The sequence below is a fragment of the Mytilus edulis genome, chromosome 4, assembly GCF_963676685.1.
Source record: "Mytilus edulis chromosome 4, xbMytEdul2.2, whole genome shotgun sequence".
In the NCBI taxonomy this organism is placed as follows: Eukaryota; Metazoa; Mollusca; class Bivalvia; order Mytilida; family Mytilidae; genus Mytilus; species Mytilus edulis.
In genome coordinates this window covers 27050151-27070740 of record NC_092347.1, presented here as the reverse complement: position 1 = coordinate 27070740, position 20590 = coordinate 27050151, and the positions used below count along the sequence as shown (strand labels likewise).

General features: G+C 30.9%; 1 protein-coding gene across 2 annotated transcripts in view; it reads left to right on the top strand.

The window, feature by feature from the left end:
• Positions 1 to 20590, top strand: part of LOC139521803 (uncharacterized) — a 65223-nt gene that overhangs the window by 40631 nt on the left and 4002 nt on the right. For both annotated transcript variants that reach the window (XM_071315438.1, XM_071315437.1), the window contains 9 exons: positions 418 to 509; positions 2301 to 2430; positions 4925 to 5097; positions 6868 to 6949; positions 11176 to 11421; positions 12767 to 12949; positions 16179 to 16418; positions 16594 to 16710; positions 18010 to 18246. In XM_071315438.1, coding sequence (XP_071171539.1) covers positions 418 to 509; positions 2301 to 2430; positions 4925 to 5097; positions 6868 to 6949; positions 11176 to 11421; positions 12767 to 12949; positions 16179 to 16418; positions 16594 to 16710; positions 18010 to 18246 — 1500 coding nt within the window. The remainder of the gene's footprint in view (positions 1 to 417; positions 510 to 2300; positions 2431 to 4924; positions 5098 to 6867; positions 6950 to 11175; positions 11422 to 12766; positions 12950 to 16178; positions 16419 to 16593; positions 16711 to 18009; positions 18247 to 20590) is intronic.

The following is a 20590-nucleotide window of genomic DNA, read 5'->3' as shown; positions in this document are numbered from 1 at the left end:
AAGAGAGTATTTGGGTTCATTAGAAGGACAAGCTTATGTTAATATGCGATCTGTGTTTTTTTGTTATAAAAATAAAATGTCACATTCCTTTCATCAATCCTATAAATATGATGTAAAGAAAAGATCGTTCGTGTCGTTTACTCCACGTTTTAATAATTCTATTTTCACTCTCTGTTTCTTTAAAACAAAGTACGAATCGGACCATAATTAGAATATCCTAGTTGATACGAACCTATTTCAGTGCAAATACATATTTTGCTTAATTTCTCGACCCTATTGGCATATGCACCCGGTTTGCAAATACAGCAAATATGTTTTGTTACTATTTTATCAAAATTTATTCAGGCATAAAGAAAACGAATAAAATTAAATAAAACCAAATTCCCTTAAAACGAAGTTTATTATATTGTATTTCAGCTTCAGCACAACTTGATTGCTCGTTTGAACGTTCCAGCCAATGTTTTCTGAAAAATACAGAAGAGGACGATTTTGACTGGATAATATATTCTGTGAGTTAATGTGTTCTCATTTAATAAGTATTTTAACAATTCATTAACTTATAGTTTTAGACATATATCTGCTTATTGTTAAACTGAAAAGCAATTAAATGAAAATCATACCGCAATTCTGAAAGAGAGTGTGTTTTGCATAACGATAAAGTTTTCTAATGAGGAATAACTACAAAATTATACGATAATAATTAATTATATGGATTTTACATACTACACATAGACGAGAAGTAAAACAAATTTTCTTAGGTAAAAAGTAAAGTAACAATACAATACCGAACTTCATAGAAATTTCAAAACGGAACGTCAATAATCAAATGTCAAAAATCAAAAGCTCAAACACATCAAACGAATGAAAAGAAACAACTGTCATATTACTGACTTGGCACAGACATTTATTTATTTAGAAAATGGTGGTTTAACCTGGTTTAAAAGCTAGCCAAATCTCTCACTTGTATAACAATCGCATAACATTTTCTTCTATTTACAACAATGTGTGATCAAAAGAAAGAGATTTTGTAGTTAAAAATATCAAAAATAGGGGTACAGCAGTCAACATTGTGAAATGATTTAAGTCACTAAAAAACAAACAAATAGGTCAACGAAGAAAAACAAAATGGCATATAGCATAACACATAAGCATAAATGAAAGATAAGAATACAAAAATTAACCAAAACACAATAACACATTGACGATATGTACAAGAACCCAACTTCGCCTAAACAATCTGACCAAAAAATGCAGTAAAGATAATATTTTACAATGACAAAAAAGAACGCTTACCACGTTATGAAGATGTTCAACTACCGTAACTGCAGTACCTAGAATCTATACTTCAAGAACATCAATTATTATTTGTGAAGTTAAAACGGTATATTTATAAACAAAGTCTTGTATCTTGCGGTGAGTTTTTTTTTTTTTTAGGAAAAGGACGAGACGTTCTTAGGTAGCCATACACAGTTAAAAGTGTCGTTTCGCATTATGGCCATAGGGAATTTTTTAAATATGAAAGTTTTTGTACAATAATTATTTTTTTTTAGATAATTGAAGATTAATATAGCCTTCTTAGTGGGTTTATATAAACATTTAAATTGTTTTTAGCATGTTTTATAGGCCATTTTTTCTGTTTGACAGTCCGTTTTTTCCTAACCGTACCGCCCATACGTCCATAAATTATGGTAGTGTTTATCAACAAAGACTTAACGCTCGATCTTTTCAATTCAATTTTATGGAAAAACGAGCAAAGATGCATATGATTTTTTTTGTACCTCTTGATGGATATATGTCTATGGTTTCAGGAAAGGAATCACTGTAATTGATTGAAATTTTCCTTTGGACCAAATTTTGAAGACTTTTGTGACCCCCCCCCCCCCCCAACCTTTTTTTGCAATGTTTTGTATCAAAGAAATGCAGATTATTGCCATGGTTACACCCAAAAGAAATTATATTTCAACATTATAACCATTAGAAATCAAATCTATGGAAAAGTCTTTTTCTATGAATATACACATACATAACACAAATATTAAGCCTTATTTGTTAGAAAAGAAGGAAAAGAGTGTGTTTAAAAGTTATGAGTGTCAATTTTAAGTTTTTTTCCTAACTGTGTATTGCTACCTTAGACATAACCCTGGTTCATCAACTTCCTGCTCAGACACTGGTGACTTTATATAAAATCTGATTAGCGACTTCAATCTCCTGGATACTGCATGTGTTTTTTAAAGAAAAAGGTTGCACTTTAAAAACGGATGTTGGAAACGTTGATTTTCATGAATTGACTTTTCCTGCAGGGCCAAACACCTTCTGATTTAACCGGACCAGATGGAGCACTCACAGGAGAAAACTACATATATGCTGAAGGGTCATCTCCTAGAACCACGGGACAAACAGCTATACTTATATCAGACATTAACTTCCCAGGTAAATATTTGTTTTCAAATACTCTAGACATTAGTTTGATAATGCCAGGAGGGGAATCTATAAATGGAAACAAAACAAAAAAATCAGGCTGCAATAAATGATCTGAATTTTATTTTAAATATTCTTCTATATGTTGCACGCCTCTAGTTACTTAACATTGCTTCATATGGCTCTTTTTACTCCTTTATAAATACATAAATGATATTAATGTATTCGTGTATTTATAAGCTTACCCATGGTGATTGTAAATTTTTAAAACATTTATTAACTGAATAAGAGAAGAAAGATACCAAATGAACATTCAAACTTAAAGTCTAAGATAAACTATGCCATGGCAAAAATCGTAGAACGACGAAAAGCACAAAAATACATAAAAAACGCAACAACAAAATCCCTAAAAACTAAGCAACACGAACCCCACTTAGGTAGATCATAAGTAAATGTTTTTTGAGACAGAATTTTCTTATAATTTGCCAAAATGAAGATTTTACTATGCTTTTTTCAAAAATATAATAAAAAGTCTGGGTCACCGTGCTATTTTTCAAGCTATGAGTCGTTGAAAATTGCCTAAATTTGGTTAGTTTGTTCATGAAAAAACACATAAGAGAGCATAAAAAAAATTCTATGAGATAGAATTTTGAAATAAATAGTGAGAAGATAGGTTTCATAATATGTTTTAAGAAAACAAAAAGAAAACATGGTCTCACCGAACTTGTATTCTTGCCACAAGTAAAAATAAAAAATTTCCCTATTAGCCCTGTATAAATTTTGTACTAAAAGAGTTATCTCCCCTTAAATGGCTCATTTGAAAAAAATGATTTTAAAAACCAAAAAGGTTGATATTTGTTAAAATATTTTGTATAATACAATAAATTAACAAGTTTTCTTTATATAAATAAACAGTTAAACCATTAAATTGCAAATCTGTTTCCAAATTTGCTGATTTGGGCAAATAACTAGACCGATTTTGTACTGTGATTGTACAATCCAAGATGGCGGTATAGTCGGGTATACCATGAATCTACCTGAAACCAGTGATGTTATAAGTGCTCCGGAAGGGTAGGCTGATCCTGCTGTACAAACGTCATCCGTCGTGTTGCTCATGTTAAAATACAAACGATGTGATTAATTCACAAGTACGGTAATTGTAGTAACGACAATTGTAGCATATTCGTTGTCATCTGAGACACATATATTCTATTACGGTCAACCAAATCGTGATGGCTTGCATATTCGAAAGGATTATTCCAACTTCGCCAACTTAGAAATAGGGATTCAGTAAATTCCTTGTAATTCATATGGAGATGCAAGTACTTAAAGATTGTATCAACTGTGACATATATTCTCCATATGCAAGTGCTGCCTGTCATAATTAAGCATTTATATGTTTTAAAACGGTATTTCCCGTTTGGTTACATTGAACGAACTGTAAAAAAAAACAAATATTTCTAAATGCTTTATTTTATTTTCAAATTCATTTGCATTGATGTTCTAAAGAACCAAATTCATTCTGTTTATATCATATTTTTGTATTTATATTTGAAGTACCATGTGAAGTAGATTTCAATATTTTATACGTTTTATTGCGAACCCAATGAAAGTTTTCCACAGTTTCAACTGGGACCTTTAAATTTCTTCTAGGAGAAATCTATCACTCATTGATTAATTTACCTGACCAAAAAATCTTCTTTTTCTATTGAAATACTTTTATAAACTCACATAAACTGCATGCAATTTTGTATTTATTCAATAGCATTAATATATTTTCAATCTGTTCAATATAAAATCTGATTTGATAATAAAAAGTTATTTCTGACACATTTTTTAATATTTGTCCAATGAATGTTTTTGTTATTGTTTAATTATAGAATACATTTATGAAAATAATAATATTCAAGTTTTTATTAGTCAAACACACAAAAAAGGCAATTTTAATAGGTAAAATATTGAAGATTTGATCAGAAGTCAACTTTGAATTTTTATGCCCCATTTATGGGCATTATGTTTTCTGGTCTGTGCGTCCGTTCGTCCGCCTATCTGTTCGTTCGTTCGTCCCGCCGTCCCTCCGTTCGTCCGTTCGTTCGTTCGTCTGTCATGCTTCAGGTTAAAGTTTTTGGTTGAGGTAGTTTTTGAAGAAGTTGAACATAGAAGATGATAGTGCGGATGGGGTTTCCGTGTATTTGGGACACATTCTTGTTGAATCAGTGTTTACATTGAACACATTAAAAATGTATTATTGATATTGAATATGCACATGCAGTTTTGTGAGTCCTTATTTAGTATGGGTACTAGTATTTTCATTATTGACAGTTCAATTATTTGTTGAGATAAATTAAACTGTGAGTGATAGATTTTTCTTGGAAGAAATAGCTATTGTATTTACTAGATGGGACAAAAGAACTTACAAAAATTTGAATAGCTATGTAACTTACAGGTAAATATTTGGAAAGTATCATTGGGTTCGCAATTATTTCTAATTCTTTCAATTTATCAGCGGGAGATTACTGCTTAAGACTTAATTATAATATGTTTGGTGCTGATGTTGGAACGCTAACTGTTTCCGTAAAGGATTCGAATGGAGATCGTGAGTTATGGTCATTATCTGGAAATCAAGGATCAAGTTGGAGAACAGTTAATGTGTATATACTAGCAGAAGGGGATTTCAAGGTAAGAGGAAACTATTTGATACAAATGTTTTTGTTTAAGTAAATATGATTTTCTTACCTGACAAACTTTCATGAAATTTCTTAACAAAATGAGTACAAGACATATATACAATAAATGTAATAATGTATATAAAACCTAATTAAAGCACACACACACACGAACATGCGCTCTAATCTTTAATGAGAATGATGTGTCATCAGTAAACCTGTGTTTATAAATGAAGGATGAATAAAAAGAAGATTTGGAGTTTTTGAATGTTTTTTCCCTAAATATTAGTTTCTCTACATTTTTACTGTTGTGTATTAGGAAGGACAGTTTGAACTCGTAGAGTTTTATTACTTCATTCTCTCCCAATCTGTCAATATTTTTAATAAGAAGATTGTTATTGCCAAATGACACAAGAGACCAAATGAAATATATATATACATATATAACGCTCGTCTAAACATCAACCCAACAATGTTAGATCTGTAAATTTGCTTTCGCAAATTTTTTTTTGTTCTTCTCTCGCCGGGATTCGAACCCATGCTACTGTGATATCGTGACACCAAATCGCCTGCACTGCAGCCGATGTTTTACATCTCCATGCCTTATATATCATGTACTGTAGTACGCCGCTAGATTAAAACTGACGAGGAAAGGTAACACACGGCCACTGAAAGCTTTATTTTTGTAGAGCACAGGTGGTCTAGCGGGACGGCTGCAGTGCAGGCTATTTGGTGTCACAATATCACAGTAGCATGGGTTCGAATCCCGGCGAGGGAAGAACAAAAAAAATTTGCGAAAGCAAATTTACAGATCTAATATTGTTGGGTTGATGTTTAGACGAGTTGTATATATATATATTATATATTTGTGTATACATCTCATGTGGTCTCTGGTATCATATACTAATTATGTATATATATATAGAAATAAGCAACTATAGGTCAACGTACAACCATCTTAAAAGAGAAAAACCATACCGTATAGTCGGCCATTTAAAATAATGTAAAAATACCATGTACGAAATACAAATATGATATATAGCAAGAAACGACGATTACAAGCCACTTATTTGGGATACGCACAAATCAAATGTGGCGGGTTTAAACATAAACCCAGGCGCCCAACCTTCGTCAACCTGGGAGAGTAGTGTAACAGTACAACATATTACCAAATAAAATATAAAAATAAGTTAAAAGGGTTCCAGTCATCAAATCGATAATCCTTACAACAAAAATACACCTAGTACAGATCTCCAAGTACTCACAGTTACTAAGAGTAATTTTTCTTATACTACATTCTGACTTTTTGTATTCTGTTTATATTTATAACTTAATTTATTAAAGAACGTATTGCTTGTCTATATACTTTTCAGTGCTTTTATTTTTATCTTTGCTAGTTTTAATTTACACTATGGCCGTATTTTAGTTAGGACAAAATAGGATAACGATATCAAATGTTTTTACGGAAACTCGTAGCTGACAATAAAGGCATTAGTTATATACCGCTGTTTAAAAGTTGTAAATTGAGTTAACTTAAACAAATTTGGGACACAAACCAAGGGAACAATACAAACACATTGTTTTCCCTGTTTTTCATAATCTTTAAAGATTGATCTCGTTTTATTCACATTGATAGTTCTGAATAGTATAGAGACATACAAAACGTATGTACATAAATAAACAGTTAATTGTTGTTCATGTTTAGTATGTAAGTTTTTTCGATACTGTTAAATATAATCCCTCTCCTAATTTGTTATTTATATATTTTTGATTGTATTACTAGATTCGTATTGAAGCAGTACGAGGCAGTAACTGGGAAAGTGACATAGCTTTAGATGATTTAAAAATTTCTCCTGGATTGTGTGGTAAGCGAAATTAATAATCTATCAGAATATGAGTATAACTTTCCTTTCTTTAAAAGTGGGTATAAAACTCTGGCCCTTTGAAAACAAAATCGAGATAAAGAAAGATGAAAAAATATAAATTTATCACATACAAATACTATTACTACTTTAGAAGTATTGTAAAGAAATATCTTTTGGAAAAAAGTAAAAGAAAATAAATCCCGGATACCAAGTGAAATTCGAAACGGAGAGTACATACATAATCCAAACCATTGTCATATTCCTGACTTGTTATAGACTTTTCCAAATGTAGAAAATGGTGGATTAAACCTGTCTGTATAACTAGCTAAACCTCTCACTTGTATGACAGTATACCATTCAATGAGTTTGTTCTGCAATATCTGGGATAAATGACAGGTGGTAGATGAGGGTATGTTTTGATCGGACCAACATTTTGCCTTGTTACATGCTTGGAAGTCCGACTTGCGAAATATGTTTATACTCTAGTCAATTCTAAAATACTAGATATAAGGAAAGGTAAGAGACCATACCATAGCATTCTGTAAAAGAAAAGCACAAAATAATGTTAAAGATATACATATTTTAGAAAACAAATTGAAGAAATTAAATAAGGGTATAAAAAAAAATGTAAAATAGATGATATTAACTCTCTTAAAGAGGAAATTAATATTATAGAAGAAAAACTTGGTAAATTATATGATTCAAAAACAAAAGGAGCACAAATAAGATCCAGAATTAAATGGGTAGAAGAAGGCGAAAAAAACACTAAATTCTTCTTGGGACTAGAAAAAGCTAGGCAAACAAGAAAAACCATTACAGCGCTCAGAGACAAAGAAGGGGTGATACATACACATCCTACAGAAATACTTAATATTGAAAAAGAGTTTTATGAAGAAATCTATAAAAGTTCAAATCCCGATAAAAATTCTATTAAAGATTATGTTATGAATACAGAATGTGATCATGTCCTAACAGATAAAGAAAGCGATAGTATAGAAGGTTTATTAAGCACTCAAGAATGCACAGATTCTTTATTTAAAATGAAACTTAATAAAGCCCCTGGAATTGATGGGTTAAGTGTCGAATTTTATAGAACTTTTTGGGAACATCTTAAAGAGTTTGCAGTCAAAATTTTTAATCTTTCATTTGATAAAGGGGAGTTAACAAATTCACAAAAATTAGGAGTTATTTCCCTTTTACATAACAAAAAATGATCCTCTCAGTTTAGACAATTATAGACCTATAACATTATTGAATGTTGACACAAAATTAGTTGCTTATTCACTTGCTCAAAGGATAATTAAAGTATTACCACAAATTATTCATGGAGACCAAAATGGGTATGTTAAAAACAGATACATAGGATATAATATTAGACAAATTCAAGATGTCATAGATTATGCAGATAAATTTAATATAGAGGGTGCCTTATTATTTTTAGATTTTTCGAAAGCATTTGATTCATTAGAATGGGACTTTATGTTCTTTGCTTTACAAAAATTTGGAATTAAAAATTCTATGATGAGATGGATAAAACTTTTATACACTGACATAAAAAGTTCAGTTTTAAACAATGGGTGGATCTCTAAACCCATGAGTATATATCGTGGTATACGTCAAGGCTGCCCTTGCAGTGCGATAATTTTTGTTATTGCTGTTGAGATCCTTGCTTGTAAAATTAGGCAAGACCATAACCTAAAAGGATTTGAAATCAAGATAGATGGAAAAACCCACACTTTAAAAATAAGTCAATTAGCAGATGACACTACTCTTTTTCTCAAATCAAAACAAGATATTTCAAAAGCTCTTAACATGATTGAAACATTTGGATCACTTTCAGGATTAAAACTTAACAGATCTAAAACAGAGGGTATTTGGCTAGGGAAGCAAAAACATTGTAAAGAAAAATATGAAAATATTAACTTTACAGAAAAACCAATTAAGAGTCTCGGGATATATTTTGGGCATAATAAAAAAGAGTGTCAAAAACTAAATTTTGATAAACAGCTAGAAAAGACTGTAAAAATTATATCAAACTGGAAAAAAAGAAACTTAACCATGATAGGAAGAATAACAGTTATTAAATCTTTAATTATTCCTATAATCACTTATTTGGCTACAGTGTCAACCTTAAGCAAAGAATACTTGGACAAATTTAAAAAAATCATATATGAATTTTTATGGAACAATAAGACAGAAAAAGTTAAACGCACCGTATTAAGCTATAACCAACTAGCTGGTGGATTAAAAATGGTAAATATAGATAAATATATAGAATCTATAAAGATAGGTTGGATAAAAAGATTAACTGCTGATAAATTTCTTAATTGGATGGTTATACCAAAGTTTTATCTTAATAAATTTGGTAGCAATCTACTTATCTTAAGGATGAATACTAATAATATATATTCTATACCGGGTACTAAAGAGCTACCAGAATTTTATCTTGATATGATTAAAGTATGGTTAAAAAATAAAAATAATAAAACTAAAAATCCAAATAATTACAGACTTATCCGTCAAGAAGTTATTTGGGGAAATCAATTAATTAAATTTCAAAAGAAAACACTCCTTTTTCAAAATTGGATAGACAGTAATATCATTCATATAAATGATATCATTGATGAAAATGGAGTTTTTTCAGAAACAATTATAAGTTTAAAGTTAAAAAATAAATCAAACTGGATAGCTGAATTCTCAAGATTGAGAAAAGCAATTCCAAAAGAATGGTTAAAAATATTAAATGAAGAATGTTCAATAAAAACTAGTGTTTTAATAAATAACTCACTATATATAAGTGAAAAAAATAATTGCCAACATAAACTAGAAAAATTAGATTCAAAGAAAATTTATTCAATTTTAATAGAATATGATAAAGAAGTTCCAATAGGATATCATAAGTGGAATAGAATTTTGAAATGTGAAAACATACAAATTGAAGCTCAATATGTGCAAAAATTTATTCATAATTACTTAAAAGATAATAAACTGAAAATGTGCAGATGGAAATTATTACACTTTATTCTTCCAAACAAAGTCTTATTAAAACAATGGAAAATAAGCCATAACTCTACTTGTAATTTTTGTAACGTTACAGAAGACTATAAACATTTTTTTGTAACATGCCACTTTTTAGATGAGTTTTGGGGAGAAATATATAAGATACTTGAATTAGTTAAGATTGGTAGACACATTCTCACTGAAAAAAATTTAATCTGGGGATATAAAATTAATGATGAACATTATTATGAAATAAACTTTCTACTTACAGTTATTGTATTTACTATTCACAAAATACATTATTTGTCAGAATATAGAACACAAAATATCAACATATACAATGTTTTTAGGTCAGAATTTAAAATAGGATTATTATTACAAAAAAAATATATTAATATTGAAGGTAAAGGGATACTAGAAAAGATATATTCTTATATTTGACAGCATTATTGTCAGTATTGCAATATTTTATGTATTTTACAGAGCTCCTTGTACTTCAATTGTTTGATAGATGGTTTTTTTTTCAATGAGTTTTGAAAGTGAAAGTACAAATGTACTTTTTCCTTAAATCTATATACTGTAACTTTATATTATACATAAGATATGCAAATTATGCTTAATACATTATGAGAACTAGATTCTTATGTAAACCTACCTTCCGTGGCTAATTCATTTAAATTTGGCAAGCACGTGGTGAAAGTAATTATAATCCACACAAAAAATGACAAATGAATTTACCGTTATACCGGACAACAGAGAAATACATTAAACCACAAATCAAATTCGGAACACGCTTAAATAACCCGTGATTCTGTTTTTATCCCCAACATCTATCAGATAGTTACAATATATAAATATAAAGTTCATATTCAAAGTTATAATTGTAAAATTATAGAGAATTAATGTATTTAATGATAAACAATGTATAATGACAAATAATATGTAAACTAACAAAATTATAAAAATACTACCTGAAGATACCCTGGTCTTAAGGTACTAACAAACAGGGATCTTTACTGAAATAGCTGTACCAGTGAAGAAATCTGTTAACAGCATGTGATATATTGTTGTTGAATAAAAAAAAAAAAAAAAAAAAGATATAAGGAAATGTCTCTCTTAATACATTAACTTTGCAGTGTCCAGGTAGGTATTGATCCTCATGTTATCAAATTTGAATGAATATATCTTTTAACATTTGATGAATAAATATGTGTTCTACATTTCAGAGGAACCAAAACCATTAGATTGTATAGCAAGTATAAAGGGTACAGATTACACTGGCAACGTCAACACAACAGTTGGTGGACTAACCTGTCAAAGATGGGACTCTGATAGTCCGAATAAGCACTCTTATCATGACTATGATGATCACGAAAATTATTGCCGTAATATACGAGGAGACGAAAATAATATATGGTGCTACACTACTGACCCTGATACGAGATGGGATTTTTGTAGAGTCCCACGTTGTGGTAAGGGAATTGTAAATGACCAATTTATATGTTCAAAAATGTATTTTTCATATTTTCATTTTAATGCACGAACCTGTATATACCGACCATTAAAAGGTTAACACTATATTGATACAGTCAACACTATCTCAGGAGAATTGCAGGATTTACAATGGGTCTCAGCTAGACCTTCTTGATTCTCTTACAGTAATAGTTAAAATGACAATCAACAAAAAATGTAGCAATGAAGGAGGATTTGGAGGCATGGTGCATGGTTGTATATTAAGGATTCAGATAATATTTGGAACACATTTATGTTAAAATGTGTGGTACGTTGCTTTGAAATATTCAAAAAATTTGGAATCTTATAATCTACATTCTTTTGTATATAAATAAAACGTTAATATCAATTACATTTATCGGAATATAAAAAACAAAAAAAATTATCGCTCAATTTGCATAGTCAAAAACGTAACAGATGAATGAAAATTGAACTTATGAGTTTGCAAGTTCTTGACAGGAAAACTAGATATTTCGCGTTTTCAAACCCTGGGAAAGACCCAATGTTGCGCACAATCGTATTAGAAACAGTATCAAATGAAGCAGAAAGTCCTAAGGGGAGTGAAAAGACAACTTCTGTACTTTTAGGGTTTTAAGATAATATTCATTTTTCATCTTATTTTGAAAAAATAGTTCCGTCCAAAAAGAAGGAGATAGCTACTACAAGAATTAGAATCCGCGTCCGGCGCAAATGCAAAATTTCAATCCTGGTATCTATGATGAGTTTGTTGATATTTATCTTCTTACTTGACATGTTGATAAAAAAAAGTTATGCAGAATTAAGGTCCAGGGTACATTCAACCTCATAAGTCCAAGATAAAAAGGCAACGCTTTGGCGAAAAAAAAACTGTTTGAGAGGAGATTTTTGTTTACGCGAAGCATGATAGTGTGTATCATCAATTTCTTTTTGAAAAAATGCTTCATATACTGTGTATGTAGATTTATGTTACCATTCATTGATACTTTTTAGAATTTTGGATCATCAGTGCTCTTCAACTTTGTACCTGTTTGGCTTTATAACTATTTTGATATGAGCGTCACTGATGAGTCGTATGTAGACGAAACGCGCGTCTTGCGTACTTAATTATAATCCTGGTACTTTTGATAACTATACACATAACTTTAACATAAGAACAAGCCAGAGCAAAGAAAGTAATTAATTGCCAATAATACGTCGTGAACATGATGTAATCTGTGTATAGCAGCCTTAGACTGGTAGTATAGCATATCAAAGATTATTATTGTACACAAAATAATATCCCAAATGGATTTGATCATTTTTAAAATTTCTTTAATTTTTTTACAGACGTAGAAGAATGTAGAAGGTCTAAGAACGGTTACGATTATATGGGAACCAAAAAAACTACAGAACAGGGATTGACTTGTAAAGAAGGCACGTTTTGTACGGCTAGCGCTAATTCACCTGCACCTTTTTGCTACGTCGATGACCCTGACACCCGATGGGATACATGTATCATACCTAAATGCAGTAAGTTTAAAGGGGAAGACAAAATAGCATCGACCTTATTTCTCGCATACAGACATCATTCGTAAATATAACTCAACATGCAGACATCTTATACGTTCAGGTATTTCAAATCCAATCTTTTATGGTAATGTTCTTTACAAAGCACAACAATGTCAGTATTCACCTCAAAAGCTAACAAAACATTTAAACAGACTTATTAAGAAGGGATATAGTTACGATACTGTTGTCAGATCATTAAAGATTGCATATTTTGGCTTTAATATTGATTCACTTATAGGGTCTACGCATCGGAATTAAACGCATTTATTCTAAAACCAGTCGTTGGCATGACACGGGTTATGTTCTTCTCGTGTATTTTATTATGGTATAATAGTAAACCCTTAACAGGCGGGATTGTGTCTGATATGCATATGATGAAGACATAATCTTTTAATCAGTTCAATTTAGGGATGGAGCTGGCATGTCAGTAACTGCTAGTAGGCTGTTGTTATTTATGTATCATTGTCATTATGTTTATTTTCTTTTGTTACCTATTCTGACATCGGACTCGGACTTCCCTTAAACTGAGTTTTACTGTGGGTATTGCTGTACTTTTGTTTTTCTACATTGGTTAGAGGTATAGGAGAAGGGTTGAGATCTAAAAGAAAAAACGTTTAACCCTTCCGCATTTTTGCGGCTGTCCCAAGTCAGGAGCAACTGACCTTTGTTAGTCTTGTGTGATTTTTGCTTTTAGTTTCTTGTGTATAATTCGGAGTTTAGTATGACGTCCATTATCGCTGAACTAGCATACATATTTGTGTAGGGCCAGCTGAAGAATGCCTCCGGGTGCGGGAGTTTCTCGCTGCATTGAAGACCCAATGGTGGCCTTCGGTTGTTGTCTGCTCTGTGGTCGGGTTGTTGTCTCTTTGACACATTCCCCATTTTCATTTTCAATTTAAAATATTTTATACAGTTTATTGATGATATATATATATATAACTGTTGGTCATGACAAAATAAATAGAACAAATAGATTTAACTGTTAATTCATCGTCCAGAACCGTTTCATTCAGGATAAAAATCAAATGGTCAAAGTCAACATATACAGTAAGTTCAAATTGAACAAATTTTCACAATTAGACATATGCATTTGTAGTTTGCAAGTGTTCGACACTCATAAATTATTAATACCATACAAATCGTAATAAACACAGAAACTGATGGAATTTATTGAACTAAGTTAATTGAGATTTTCTTTTAAATAAAGTAACCCATATTATTGTTCCAATTTAGTCTATCGATCAATTGAACTAGAATTAATTAAAACTTTTCATACTCCCTCTTTTGATAACCATCGATATGAAAAGAAAAATCTAAATGTACAAATGATGCATCGAATATACATCATTACCTTGTTATTTTGTACTTGATAGAAATACCAAGTGAGAAAATAAAAGTAAAATTAACTCCTTTAATGTTTGGATATCTGACTAATGAAGCTAACATCTGTATGTCATATAGTAAATATCTTTCTATTCAGTATTTTCCAAATCTGATTTCGTATAGTTAGAAATGACGAAATATAGTTTGTTTTTGTGTTTAAATCGCAGCATTCAGAATTCGTGTGCCGTAGAACATTACAGAAAGAGGTATGACATAGTCACGTATCTCCACGTGGTCCAAATTATAATTGCAATCCTTTGTGAAATTTACCTAAAATATTTGATCACGAAATCAACAATACTAACCAGATTCTTTATCCCTTATTTGTTTTTTAAAATTGCATTTAAAATTTCCTGGGATTTACAAATATGTCAGCTATCTTTGCAAAAACATTTCTCGACCTAACTGAAACAAACAAAAAATGTTCATCAAACAAATTAATCTATAACTTATTATGCGGTATGGGTTTTGCTTAATATGTGAGGCAGTAGTGTGACTTATAATGCTGGACTACGTCATTTTGTTTCTGGTTCAGGGCTGTCTCATTGGCAAGCAAACCATATCCCTACAGTTATATAAATTCATCAGGATTGGAATATAAAAATCATCAAAGGTATCAGACGCGCGATTTGGCTGCATAATAATCATATTGAAGACAGGTGATAAAGACCCATTTGAAATGCTATATAGTTCTATATCTGTCTTATATTGAATTTAATTGCACTATAACTTTAATATTTGGAAAATTCACCTTGGGCCACAATGCAAAACTATATTCATTACTGTTTTTGCTACATTATATTCATTTGGTGGATGCGACTCCTCGTGGACTACAATTTATGGCGGCCTTTGATTTCGGAGAATGTGCTCGATAGTCATTCATTTGTACTGATATAATTGTATATGGACACTTCGAAATTTTGGATTATCTATAAGATGTAGAAATAATGAACTTACCCATCTGAAGCGTATACATGTATGTTACTATTTTTGTTTATTGTTCATTTGTTTTGATAAAAATAGATTTTGATGTTGCATAATTTTGTGATTTCCAATATGTGGATTTAGATAAATAATGCATATATAATGCAAAACAAGTAAAATCACAAAAATACTGGACTCCGAGGAAAATTCATAAAGGAAAGTCCTTAATTAAAGTCCCTGAAATTAACCTTGATGTCTTATGATTTTGTATTATTGTAAGAATGGTTAAGTGATACGTACAAAAACACTAATAACTGTTTATAAAAGATGATGCCAGTTAGACTTAGGGATCCCGCTAACAAGTTTAACCCCGCCACATTATTTATGTATGTGCCTGTCCCAAGTCAGGAGCCTGTAATTCAGTGTTTGTCGTTTGTTTATGTGTTACATATTTGTTTTTCGTTCATATTTTTTACATAAATAAGGCCGTTAGTTTTCTCGTTTGAATTGTTTTACATTGTCTTATCGGGGCCTATTATAGCTGACTATGCGGTATTGGCTTTGCTCATTGTTGAAGGCCGAACGGTGACCTATAGTTGTTAATGTATGTGTCATTTTGGTCTTTTGTGGATAGTTGTCTCATTGGCAATCATACCACATCTTCTTTTTTATATATTAAGATTGGATCTATCATTATAGTATTCATAAAAGAGGGACGAAAGATACCAGAGGGACAGTCAAACTTATAAATCGAAAATAAACTGATAACGCCTGGCTAAAAATGAAAGAAGACGAACAGACAAACAATAGAACACATGACACAACATAGAAAACTAAAGAATAAGCAATAAAATTCATAAAATTCGATGTTTTTTTTTTAAAGCAACTCAGGCAGACGAATGCATGAAGACCCCACTAGGGAAGGATTATTTCGGTACAGTCAGTACCACCAAGTCAGGAAAGACTTGCCAAGCTTGGAGTAAACAGGAACCACATAAACATGGATTTTGGGCAATGAATGATGAGAGCAATTATTGTAGGAACCCGGACGGAGAACCAGCTCCATGGTGTTATACAACTGATAGTGAGACACGATATGAAATGTGCGATATTCCATTTTGTCGTAAGTTGCAGATATATATTTTCATCTTTTTTTACTTTGATTACACTGATGTTTTGTGCATGACATAAACCATTTGGGTTATATAAAACAAACATATTAAATATACTAAATATCAGTTTTAATAGGCTCCTTTTAAAGTCACACAAAGGGAAACAAATGTTCTGTTTATTTTCAGAGGACTTAGCCTGCAGATCTAGCCCATGTGAAAATAAGGGAGTCTGTGCGGAGGTAGATGGAGGATTTAAATGTAAATGTCCCAATGGGTATACAGGAGATACCTGCAGCACTAGAGGTACATATTCTTAATTCTATAAAGTTAAACGCATATTAATTAGATTAAGCTGGAGAAAAGTTTTGTTTCATAACAGGATTTATTTTGTAAGTTATGAACAGTGTTGTGTCTGTGATTTTTGAAATAGATTATTGAAGAGGAATAAATTATAAACAAAGAAAAAACGCAATTAGAAAAACAATCTTGTCATACAACATATGCCTTACAGTTGATAAGCTTGAATATTACAAATATAAAGCAACCGAAAACTTGGGTTGAAGTTAATTTTGTTTGTTTGGCTATCGCATCACTGCAGTAAATTATATTTTCTAAACTGAGCAAAAATGTATAGCAAAAATAGTGTACCGAACTCCAAGGTAAATTCAAACAGGGGAATTCAAAACAATCTGACAAAATCAAACGTTGAGACTGTATCTACACACGGAATTATTGGAAAATTGAACTGTATTGCCGTGTAAAAATGTATTCCTTTTTAAAAAATAGTTTGCCAGTACGTTAAAAAAAGGCATCTTGAACATTTCAAAAATAAAGCAAGGAAGAATTTTTTTCTTTTTTTAAATAAAACTGTATATATTTTCGTCCGAAGTGCTTTTATTGATTTTCTGTCATCAGGAATACATGCAAGGTAATGGTTTGATAATACAATGATGATTGATATTCTCTTTTTATAAAAACTACCTGAAAATGATATGAAGCTACAATGTATATGTTCATACGAGTGCGTGCATAAAGAATGTTCTCAAAATGTTCTGACTAAATCTAAAAATGCATCAGGATAAATAGTGACTTATAATTGAATGGTGATCGTATAGTGTATACTGTATATGTTATGTAATATATATAAATGATGAGATTATGATGATCTTTATCGTTAATTGAATGTAAAATATTACGGTAAATAAAGGCAACAGTAGTATACCGCTGTTCAAAATTCACAAATCGATAGAGAAAAAAACACACACAGAAACGAACTATAATGTAACAATGGCCATTTTCCTGACTTGGTACAGGGCATTTATATCTGCATTACATCTTTATATATAGTCCTGAAGGACAATTGGTTTAAATCGTATACATCAAGGCTTGGTAAATTGGCATCTTGCATCTTGGTTTGTCTGATGATGGGTTTGTAACATGTCAGACGTTTTGAATTTTTCTTGGCTTTCGTTATCTTTTATTATTTTACTTTTTATATATTGTTATGTGCAAGATATAGATACATAATCAACTATGTAACACACTTACACTTGAACATTTTAAACATTCTTATTTTGTAATTTTAATTTGGTATTTTTGTAGACAAAACTCAGGAGGATTGCAAGAGATCAACCAATGGTTATGAGTATAAAGGAATGATTAACACCACCATCAGCAACAGGACATGTCAGAGGTGGGATTCAGATACTCCTCATGGTCACAACTTTAATAATTTAAATGCAGAGAACTATTGTCGTAATCCAGACAATGAACCTGAACCTTGGTGTTATACTACTGACCCTAATAAACGATGGGAAATTTGTGATATTCCATTTTGTAGTAAGTAGCTTAAAACCAATAATGGTGATTCCTTCAAACAGAATTACCATACAATGCAAGGTCATTTTTTCCTAGTCTTGATTTTAGACCAATTGAATTTGATTTTAGACCATGAATTTGATACGCTCGTAGCTATTTTCTAGATGTTTGGGACTAATAACCCTACGATACCTTTGAGATCTTCGAATTTTGTCAGATTAAAATTTTATAAGAATGTATTATTCTACTCCATATGGGGACTTATAGTCAACCTGCAGCGGTATCGCAGCAGTGTTAATTACCTATGTGTATCAAATAGTGTTCTGTGATAGAAAAAAAAACATGAGTTTGTATGAAACCATTTTCAGGTATCCTATAGAGGGAAACTTTATAAAGTCAACACCATTGAATTATCTTCAAAACATTAAAAACAAATAAAGATTAAATTTGATTCAAAATTCCACAAAATTGATTTCTCGGGTTTTGACATCTTTATATTCACGGGTAGTAAGGTCGTCATATCGAGGAGCGTTTAGTACAGTGATTTTGTCATAGTTTGGATAAGTTTGACATGGTTAATTTATGTTGCTTCCCTAAACTATTGCCTCAGTTCTATTCACATGAGCAGATAAAAAGCAAATAAGATGCTTGAATCTGTATTGGAGGTCAAACGATCTATATTGGAATTGTTGTTTCACGAAATTAACGCAGAATAAGCAAGATATCGGAATTGCTATGGTTTGGTTAAGCGATTGACATGGATCGGTTAAGAGTCTAGAAATTCGTCATGGTTTTGGTCAAGATTGTCATGGTTTAGATCGAAATAAATATATATGTGTTCACTTTAATACTGAAAAGTTGATTGATAGCGCCTGTTATTGAACTAAGTTACACTATATATTAACTGCCTGAGAAGAAAAAAAGCCTGTTTAACCAAATTTAGTGGGTGTAATCGTCAAAGCGTATGTTAATCATGTCATGTTACTTTTCGTAAGTTTTCTACAATATAAATTTAAAAGTCACTGCTCTTTTAAAATAGCTTTCGATATAATTTTACAAACAAAAAAAGACAAAGCGTTGCTTCTGTTTCACATATAATCTTTTGTCCATATGTCCAAAGTCATGCTTGACTCTGCCGGGGATATCATGAGCGGCATCATTGGCCAAATAGCTAAAGACTTCTATTCAAAAGTGGCAACCAGTCAAAAAGTAATTCTTGTTTTTCATTTTCTTTTCTAGAAAACTATTCATTTGTTGTTTTTTCTTTATTGTAAATTTTGAACTAGTTTTTGATGAATAAAAGGAGATGTGGGGTGATAGGTCCATGATACAGTAACCCAACTACAAAACTAACCAAAGGATATTAAGAGGACATCATAAGTTTTCAACCATTTACGAAACCGAATTGTTACGCGTGACATGGACAACAGTTGTAAAACTTATTGGTTTTAAAACTATAATAGGTGAAATTACAATAAAAAGTACTTTCAAAGTTCGAATTTAAAATATGAAAGATCACAACTCCAATTTTGGATTTAAGCCGATATAATGTTCAAGTTTATCAATTATTATTAGGAATCAATAAAAATCTTTGTAATATTGTATAAATGCATCGTGTATAGTATCATTGAATTATTTAAAATATTTTACTTTTTATGTAATACAGTTTCTATACTATCGGAGAAAAAAACTCCTGCTATCTAGTTTTAAGTATGAAGTCGTATATTATTAAATGTGATTGAAAAAAGGATTGAAATTCAAAGAAACAAAACAGATGGTAAGTTTGTTGATACATGTATATATCACAAGTACACTTCATTTAAACTTCTAAGAACATTCAATGATATTTTTATGCTATCTATATTTGCCCTTTATCATTTTTGCTTATTTGATTTTCAATTTACAATGTAATATCAAATGAAAGATGACGTGGGAAATACATAAATGAGACAGCAAACCAACAACACAAACATGAATTCTTCAACAATAGGATGAATTAGATTGGCCAAACTCTGTATCTGCCTGTTTCTATAAAATGGGTAAATAAATAGGCTAGGATGAATAATTTTGTCCTGCATTTTTTTATGTTGAAATCTGTATCCTGTGTTTTTATTTTTACTCTTTTCGGTTCTGCTTTTTCATCCTGATTATTTTAACATAAATTGTCATCTTGCCTTTTTGTTTGGCCAAGATGTTCATCCGGCCTTTTTTTTACTCAAATCTCCTGTCCTGCCTTTTCGGCCAAATTTCATCCCCCTTATAAAAATCAAATGGTAGATCCCTTATTGATATGTTTGGCTTAACATAACTTCTTCGACTAACTTCAATAACACATGTCATATACCGTAGAAATGTAAGGATTTGT